The sequence below is a fragment of the Gavialis gangeticus genome, unplaced genomic scaffold (genome assembly GCF_001723915.1).
Source record: "Gavialis gangeticus isolate Ggan-Ray unplaced genomic scaffold, GavGan_comp1, whole genome shotgun sequence".
In the NCBI taxonomy this organism is placed as follows: Eukaryota; Metazoa; Chordata; order Crocodylia; family Gavialidae; genus Gavialis; species Gavialis gangeticus.
In genome coordinates, this window is record NW_017729024.1 from 145649482 (window position 1) to 145659294 (window position 9813).

The window sequence follows — 9813 nt, forward strand, 5'->3', positions numbered from 1 at the left end:
TCCTTTTACATGGTGATTGTAAAATAAAACTTACTCCATCTTTCAAGGAGGAAATTCTTTCATATAAGTTTTTTTTGTTTGTTTGTTTGTTTTTTGCGGGGGGGGGGAGAATACGCTTTATAATAAAGTTTGTAATAAATTACACTTGCAAAATAGCCAAGATAAAACTAGTCATCTTCTTTGGAACAGAATGAAAGGTATTTACACTTGGCTGCAAAGCTTTCAGAGGCAAAGGAACAGGCAAGTTCTTCCAAACAAGACAAAGACAAGCAAGGTCAGAAGGCAGCACAAGAAAAAATAAGGAGAATTCAGCAAGGTATGAAGAATACACATTGCCTGTGCCTTTTGTCTCTTTTCTAAGGTTAAGTGTATGTCTCTGCTTCTGTCTGCATATCCATTAATAGCTAAGAAAAATGTTCTTATAATGGCAGCTAAGTACTACTTTAATTGGTTTTGTATCATTTTGTAGGCAATAGATTTTCTTGAATTTATCTTTTTTGATGTAGCCTGGGATTTTCAAAAAATGCAATGATTTTTGATTCTTTGTAAAGTTTTTTTGGTAAAGATTTGCCCACACAGCACTTGTTGAGAATAATCAGCACATTTCCTTTGGCAGAAATGTCAACACTTGAAGAACATCCTGTGTTTAATCCAGATATAAAAATTGCAAACCAGCAACAGAATGAAAAGAAAAAACCTCCTTTGCCATCTGAAGCCTCATTAAATTTGAGCTTGCTTGAAAAATCTGGAGCAGCTCCTCAGGAAGAGAAAGGTGACAGAAACCATTCAGTTCAGTATGAAGTTCATTTAGCATACTCCAATTAACAAAGTTCTGTAATGTTCTGTAAGTTGTATTTGTTGTCATCTGTGTGCTAGAATTCACCCAAACCCTGGGCTGCAGTAAAGGGAAGATAAGCCACATTTACTGACCAGTTGGCTTTTAAAGCCGCTGTGCTATAGCCAATAATCTGTTTTGCCACTAATTCTAATTGTCGCTTCTGTCTCAGATCCTGGTATAAATGTCAACTTCACATAGATGGAACTCTGGTACCCTAATTTGCTATTTTACTAAGCCGGTCATTAATTTCTTCTATTAAACTATCTCAAGCTGAATTTAAGCAATAGTAATCTAACAAAGAGAATGAGTAGTACCCTACATTTTTTTGATAACAGCAGCCTGAAGGCAGGTGCTTATTTTGGGAATGTAGGAATTGCCATACTAAATCAGACTACTGTTTGTTTATTTTTTCCTCTGATTGTGCCTAGTGTCAGTCCTTGTTTAACATAATCACAGAATTTTTGCAAACATTTTTCTTTCTAATAAAAAAATTCAAGAGAAGTCCTTCAAAGTCATCTAAGAATTAAGAATGCTTGGACCCTCCAGGAGATCATCTTAAATTACATAAACTTTGTTCTGCTGTTATAGTGAAAAAGAAAGAACCTCTAGATGTAAGGAATTTTGACTACAGTGCTCGAAGTTGGACTGGTAAATCCCCCAAACAGTTTTTGATTGACTGGTGCAGGAAATATTTTTCCAAGAGTCCAAACCCTTCTTTTGAAAAAGTTCCGGTGGGTAGATACTGGAAATGTAGGTATGTACTTCAAGTAAAGTATGAATTTTCTACTAATTCAGGAATGACTCTTGCTACTTCCATTTTATAAACTTAAACTAAATTTATGTATTTAGTATTTATCTTAAGCCTTTTTCATTCTGAAAGATACTTTGCTCCGTCTGGTTCTGTAAGAACAAGACTACATGCTTAATGTTCTGACAAAACAGGTTCATTGAGTTATTTTGCAAAGTGCTTGCTCTAATTCTTGTCCATGCTATGAAGAATCCAAAAGGAATTACTTATTACAATAGAACAAGTTACCTTTGACTGGTTTACTTGATTCCTGGCATTCCAAATTAGAGGCCTTACATCAAAGCAATAATTGTACAGTTCAGCATTTCTGCCCCTGAAGCTTCATGCTTTTTTAGTTTAAAAATAGGTTAAATGGTACAAACCAGCTTGTATACATGCAAGTAGTTTTTCATATACTGGGCACATCAACATGTGCAATTAGTGTGGCTGAATAAACTTGGGTACAGTTTGCACCAGAGTTTATCACTCCTGGGTGCAGCATTTACACATGTGCTTGGAACTGCAGCACGCTGAGCCAGAGTGGTGCTGGCAGGAGGCCTGGGCATCAGTATGTGAGCTTGGAGCTGCTCCACTCTGGCTCAGCATGCTGCAGAGAGGCTGGCTGAAGCACCACCCATGCTCTAAAATGCCTTGTGTTTACTTTTTTAGCTTGTGTGGGGGGGAGGAGGAGGTGGGGACCAAGAAAAAACATACTGCAAACTTACATTTGATATCTGTTCCATAAACCAGATGCCAAATTTTTTTTGTCTCATGCTGAATATTTAATCTTTAATATTTTATTTGTGCAATATTTTTGATAGCTTTGTTTCTACTTTTAGCTTCCTTGTTCTGAATGTTGATTCTTACATTTAAACAAAGGCACTGGCTTATACAAATGTAAGAGAAATGTTTGTTTGAGTCATGTTTTTTATAAACCTGAATCTTGTATCTCTGAAGGGTCAGGATTACCAAGTCAGCTGATGATATCATGACAGTGTGTCCTACAATTGTGACAGAGGATAGCATGCAAGCTCAGCATTTGGCTGCTACACTGGCTCTCTACCATTTGGTCAAAGGACAGGTGGGATTTGGAATGGAATACATTTTCATGCACTATTTAAATTCTATTCACCTGTGCATTTATTCACATTCGGCCTTTTTTAAAAGATAAATCAGTATGTTTTTCTATTTAAATTACAGGTACAGTTGTCATTACTGAGTTGGCACAGTATACATATTATTGATGTAGAAGGACCTCATTTTGTTGCGTGGGTAAAATTAATGCAAAAGTTAAATTATAGGCTACAGCAGGGCTATTCAACCTCTGAGTGCCCCACTAATTGTACACTGCAGTGTTCTGTGAACCCCACCCTCTGTCCCCCAATGCTTCACCGCACCATGTGGGCACCACCCCTTGCCATACCCTCCCTGCTGCACCTCACAGAGCCCCTAGGTCCTCCCAGCCACAGTCTCCCTTGGCCACATGGACCACAGTACATTGCCCTGTGAGGGCAAGAGGCGCCTGAAGACTAGGACAGCAGAGACTGTTGGGCAGTCAGGGGAGCAGCACTTAAATTGAGCCCAGCAGTGACAGGTTAACACTTCGGGGCTTCATGTGACCCATAGGCCACCAGTTGGACAGCTCTGGAATGCAGGTTGCATGGATTCTGTATCTTCCAGTTTACTTTCTTTCCTGATAGGTATGCTTCTTTAGAGAAATAGTAAGTTCTGATATCATGTTTGTCTATATCACTGTTCAGTAACATGGCTACAGACTAAATAAATAAGCAATGCATCCATTCTTTAAAAGACTTTTATGATATCTTAAAGAATTTTCAGTTATAATTAATTATGCGTGAAATATCAGTCAAACTATACAGTAATGCATATTACGTCTTTTATTCCTAAAGTCAGTCCATCAGTTGCTGCCTCCTACATATCGAGATGTCTGGTTAGAATGGAGTGATCTTGAAAAGAAAAAGGAAGAAGAAAATAAGATGGAAAGTAACAAACCTCGTGATAACTTTATTGCCAAATTGTTAAACAAACTGAAGCAGCAGCAGCAGCTGCAAGCTGAAAACAAACCCGAAGTAACAGAAGATCCTGAAGATTCTTGGGAAAATTTAGTTTCGGAAGAGGACTTCAGCAGACTCTCCCTTGAGACCTCAAGTACAGACAGTCTGGAACCTGTGAGAATTCTATTTAGAAAACAGCGGAGTTCTTCCAGATATGAGAGACTTCTACAAGAACGACAGCAGTTACCAGTGTTTAAACATAGACATTCAATTGTAGAAACTCTAAAAAAACATCGAGTAGTTGTTGTGGCTGGTGAAACGGGCAGTGGAAAAAGTACACAAGTGCCGCATTTTTTGTTGGAGGACTTGCTTCTAAATGAGGGAGGATCAAGTAAATGTAACATTGTGTGTACGCAGCCCCGGAGGATCTCAGCAGTGAGTCTGGCAACCAGAGTTTGTGAAGAACTTGGCTGTGAAACTGGACCTGGAGGAAAAGTAAGGTTTGAGCAATTGGGTTTACAGAAAAAAAATTCTCGTGCAATGCAGAAATACTGTTCTGTCCCTATAACTGTTTGGTGTGCTATCTCTTGAGAGAGAGAGAGAGCTGTTCTTTTGTGTTATGTTGCATTTTACCCTTGCACTTTGTTAAATTCTGGATTGCCCAAAAGAAATGTGTGTTAGCAAATTATCTAAATACTACTGAATACATATATACTATATATCTGAAACACACATAGGAGGTAAAGATACTATTTTGAAAGTAAAAATTTGTCCTTTGTGCAGAACACGAGAACAATTTATTTGGTGAATTATGCTAAGCCAGCTACATAAATTCTAATGGGGAATGATGTTTTATTTTGAAGTTTTAAAATTAACCATGTTCAGTTTGTATACAGCAGGATGAGGAAGATCTAGCATTTACTTCATACTTATGATGATGATAATGATTATTATTATAGAATAAATGCTGTCATTTCAGAAATGAAATTTCACTTTGTTTCCCTACACAAATAGCACTCTTTCTTTTGTCCAATTCTGCTTTTTATTAGATGTGTAGAGGCACTTACTCCTGTCTTTAGGCTAAAGAATTTAAAAAGTTTAGAGAGTGATCTTACAGTGAAATTAGCAAATTTTTTAGAATACATTCTAGGTCACCATAATTTCAGTATGTCTTCATTACAAAAAAACTTCTGCAGGCTTGCTTTTGTGGGTAGTAAGATGTTAAGTTGGTTCAGCAGAAGCTACTGTTTTTCAAAAATTATATTGAAACTAGATGATCTTGAGGTCTTTAAAGTACTGCTAGAGCTGGCTTTTGGTATGGTGGTAGTATAATACCCTGCTACTTAAAGAATCATGTTCAGAGTTTGTATTATAATTTTATAGGCCTTCTTTTTATTAAAAATATTATAAGTAACTTTGAACATGAACAAAGGATTAATAGAAATGGATTGATAGAAGTGACATAAACAATCATCTTGTAGGCCTTTCCCATTTCTTTCTGCAAGTGTACTTCCGAGGCAGACATAGTTTTGGCAGTTTAAATGCAATGTAGGGATTTGATTGGGAAACTCCTGAGTTTAATGTTGAATCAGGCACTCTTTTTTGGTGATCCCTCATATTTGAGGATGACTGTTTTCCATGATTGTTTTTTCTGTGGGTCGGAAGATAGTTGGCAAAGCCAATCCAGGATCAACAGGTTCTATTGTAACTTGGGCATGTGTTTCTATGCGGGATGGGTGGCTCTAGATTCTTGATTTGGTCCATGACACGTTGTTTCTTCTGGTCCCACTTTTTCATCTCCTGTCATCATCATCATAAGGTTTCAAAGTACTGAGATGCTGGCCAGCAGACTCTTCCTCCATGTTGAGCGGTTGGTTCTGGATGATAGTCTCCCACAAGCTGATGTCGATGTTGCATTTTTTCAAGTGGCCTTGAGGACGTCCTTGAAGTGCTTTCTTTTCCCTCCTTTGAGTGTACACTTTCATTAAAGAATACAACTTGCTTTGTGAGTCTGGAGTTGAGAATCTGGATAATGTGGCCAGCCCAGCTAAGCTGATGTCGGATGATCGTCGCCTTGATGCTTGTGGTGTTTGCTTCAAGAGGACACTAACATTGGTGTATCTGTTTTCCCAGTGGATTCAAAGATGTTCCTCAGGCAGCATTGATGGTACTTTTCCAACGTCTTGTGGACCACATACAGGAGACATCACATCTCTGCTCTGTACAGTAATGTGGGGATCATAACTGCTTCATAAAACATGAGCTTGGTTGTGGATCTGATGTCATGATCTTCAAACATCCATTTCCTCAGGTGTCTGAAGGCTGCATTTGCACATTTTGAGGCAGTGTTGAATTTCTTTGTCAGCCTTCAGTGAGAGATGGCCCAACTTTTCCCTTTTTGTCTTAATTTGTTTTAAGTTTTCCCAAGGCCCCTAAGCAGGGAGAGGGGCCACGAGTGACCTCTGTAGGTCAGGGGGAGCCAGGACAGCGCAGCAGACAGTTACACAGTGAGGGAGGACCCGGCACTTTGTCAGGAATGGTCCGACATCCCATGGTCATCCTGTGTAGAAGGACGCTGGGAGATGAGCAGGGAGAAGAGGACAGGTGAAGACATCAGAGGGCAAGCCTGAGATCTATCTTCTGGCTGTCATGAGGGCTGGCACATGGCTGGGGTGTAGGGGTGGTGGGGCACCAAGAATGCCCACTAAGGGCAGTGCCCAGTCTGTGAGGAGCTACAAGAAGGAGCCCCACCACTGAAGAAAGAGATCAAGTTGTAGCAGGCGAGTATTGGGGCCTCCCTCGGGGTGAACGTGACCCAACATCTAGGCCACAGGAGTGTGCGGTTGCAGCCGGCACTGGGTGCACGCTCCAAAGGGGCAAGAGAGTGCCTACATGAGGCCAGGCTGGTGCATGGAGCCTTGGTGATCTTGGCTTTGGCTCAGAGTCAACTGAGATTAAACAATTTACCGTCCATTTGGTAGTTTAGCTGTAATCCAACTGGAAGTTTGGTCAAATGTAGCACCTCCGGATTATTGAGAAGAGTGTTGGAGCGATGATGCAGCCTTGCTTAACTCCCATCTTAACCTTAAAGGGATCAGTGATAGATCTGTTACTGAGAGCCTCTGCTTGCCGTGGAGCAGGCAAGATTAGCGACAAAGTTTGGTAGGTATCTGTACTTCAGAAGGGTCCTCCACAGCACTTCTTAGCTGACAGAGTCTTTAAGGCTTTTGTGAGGTCAAAGAAAGCCATGGATAGAGATTTCTGTTGTTCCCAGCATTTTTCCTGCAGCTGTCAAGCTCTGAAGATCATGTCAGTTGTGCCTCTTGATGCCTTAAACCCACGTTGAGATTCCAGGAGGAGCTCTTCAAGTGGAAGAAGACAGTTCAGTAGGGTTCTCTCAGTGATCTTTCCTGTGGTGGACAGCAAGGTGATCCCTTTTGTAATTTCCACAGTTGGACTTACCTCCTTTCTTGAAGATGGTCACAGTCATAGTGTCCCTGAGGTAATTTAGGATTTACTCGTCACTCCAAATTCTTCAGATGAGGGCATGGAGCCATGATGTGAGCTTCTCTCTTCACTGCTTGAAGATTTTAGTGGGGATTACATCAGCTTCAGATGCCTTGCTGATCTGCATCTGCTTGATGGCTTTCCTCACCTTCTCAAAGGTGAAGATTTGCTATTTCAGGGAATGTTCAGATGAGTACGCATGTGCGGTTTGCAGCACCTCAGCTGTTTTGAGGCACCAAAAACTACATGTGGCACATGTGTACCCATTCGCAGTGTGGTGCCAAAATTTGCTGCACGGTATCCATATTTGACACTGGGAGTTCCTGGTGTCAAAAAAACTGCCTCGGGGGGGAAAAAAAAGCCGTGTGGCACACTCGGCAGCAGCATGCACCAACAAGAATGCAGTCTGGCCATTCAGAGCTATGTGCTGGCTTTCAGCCAGGCTCCTTGTGGCTGGATTGACACCACTGCTGTCCTGGGAGGTCGCCAGGAGCCCAGGTAAGGCTGCGGGGGCCAGCTGCCTCTGCCTCAACTGGGACTATTTGGCACAGGATTGTGCAGGATCTTCCTTGTATTATAGCAAGTAAAGTTTTGTATTCATCAGTTTTCTCAAATGAGATTTTATAGTTGGTATACTATGCTACTTTACTAGTAAATGTATTTGGTGTCTGAAATATGCACCTAATTTTTATTTCAGTCTGTGTGGGTTGGTGGTTTATAATAGTACTTGCCAATCACTGATAAACATTTCAATACCATTCAGTACGTTCTTTTCTAGAATTCCTTGTGTGGGTACCAAATCCGGATGGAATCTCGAACAGGAGAAGCTACAAGATTATTGTATTGCACCACAGGAGTTCTGCTGAGGAAACTGCAGGAAGATGGTTTTCTTTCAAATGTATCTCATGTCATTGTAGATGAGGTTAGCATCTCTTGTAATTATGCAAAAGGATAGTACATGCTTGTAATTATGCAAAAGCATAGTACCTTTCACGAGAGCTGCTTGTTACATATACCTAAGTGTAACTCACTTTCTACATCCTTCTGATTTAAGGTGCATGAAAGAAGTGTCCAGTCTGATTTCTTGCTGATTATTCTGAAGGAGATCTTGCATAAACGTTCAGATCTGCATCTAATTTTAATGAGTGCTACTGTTGACAGCGAAAAGTTTTCCAGCTATTTCTCACACTGCCCCATTCTTAGAATTTCAGGAAGGAGTTACCCTGTTGAGGTATGTAAATGTTTCTTCACACTGTAATAAGAAAAGGAAAAGACATAACCTGCTGGACGTATTTCAGCAAAACTCCTTTTTCCTACCTTACAGATATATGGCTTGCAGTGTAGGGTAGAGGGAGTGCATAGAGAGTCTGTCTCACACTTGGTATCAAAAGCTCTCCAATGCTATGCATTTTGAAAGGCCCTGGCTAGGGGCAAGTGAGACGGGGGTGCATCTGAAGTCCAAGGCACATAAGATGCCTGCCATGGATTTGTAAGCATGGTGAGACCGCAGCTGTAGTACTGCATCCAGTTCTGGGCACCACATTTTAACAAGGACAAGAACAAGCTTGAGAGAGTCCAAAGAAGAGCCACCTGAGTCTTAAAAGGCAAGCCATATGAGGAAAGCTTGAGGGATCTGGGACTCAGCCTGAGGAAAAGAAGGCTGAGAGGGGACCTGATAGCAACTTACCGCTACACTAGGGGGGTACATCAAGGGCTCGGTGAGCAGCTGTTCACCAGGGCACCCAAGGAGTCATGGCCAGAAACTCCTGGAAGATCAATTCAGGCTCAACATTAGGAAAAACTTCTTCACAGTCAGGGTGTCCAGACTGTGGAATAAGCTCCCTCCAGAGGTGGTGCAATCACCCAGCCTGAAAATATTCAGGAGAAGACTAGACAGTCACCTTGCTAGGGTCACCTGCCCCCCCAGTTATCTTTTCTGCTTGGTGCATGGGGCTGGACCTGATGATCTTCCAAGGACCCTTCCAGCCTTATGATCTATGAATCTCTAAGCATCTGAAGCTGCAGACCAATGAATCTTGGAGGTAGGATACTTGCCAGTGGTAGCACCACACAGATTTGAACGATTGATCTGCTCATTCAAAATTTGGAACTTAATTCAGAACTGATTTGGCCCTGGAAGCTAAATTTATGAGGGAGTTGCACTATAAGTTAGGGGTATTATATAATACAGTGTAGAGCAGTGGTCACAAACCAGTTAATCTCAATAGACTGTCAGAGGCTCCACAGTAGATCTCACTCTGGGGAGGCTAAGCATGTGCGCGCTCAGCCCCCCCAGATGGATTGACTTTCAGAGGCTCCACAATTGGGAGATGTACAAGTGGCTGGAAGGTGGCAGGACACATGTTGCTGGGTTGAGCCATGTCCCCTTCTGCCAGGGCCATGCGGGGTGAATGGGACGATATCCCTTTGCGCCCTGTCGCGACCCCTGCCACTGGGTGAGTGGGGTCAGAGCCTGGGTGGCTTGTCCAGGCATTCTGCGGGAGCAGGGCGCAGGGATCAGATTCTGGGAGCAGATGCAGGGTTGGGGATCCTGCCTGCTGCCACTGTCCTGGTAGAGCCTGCTTGGAGCAGCTGTGGAACTCCTCTTGCTGGAACAGTGGGGGCAGTGGCAGGTGGGGAGGGGTCATATCCCTGAGCAGTGAAGG

At 42.0% G+C, this 9813-nt stretch overlaps 1 protein-coding gene across 3 annotated transcripts in view; it reads left to right on the forward strand.

Annotated features, from left to right (window-relative positions):
- Window positions 1–9813, forward strand: part of DHX29 (DExH-box helicase 29) — a 52016-nt gene that overhangs the window by 14615 nt on the left and 27588 nt on the right. For all 3 annotated transcript variants that reach the window (XM_019517861.1, XM_019517863.1, XM_019517864.1), the window contains 7 exons: window positions 190–316; window positions 617–772; window positions 1427–1592; window positions 2583–2706; window positions 3536–4135; window positions 7926–8069; window positions 8202–8378. In XM_019517861.1, coding sequence (XP_019373406.1) covers window positions 190–316; window positions 617–772; window positions 1427–1592; window positions 2583–2706; window positions 3536–4135; window positions 7926–8069; window positions 8202–8378 — 1494 coding nt within the window. The remainder of the gene's footprint in view (window positions 1–189; window positions 317–616; window positions 773–1426; window positions 1593–2582; window positions 2707–3535; window positions 4136–7925; window positions 8070–8201; window positions 8379–9813) is intronic.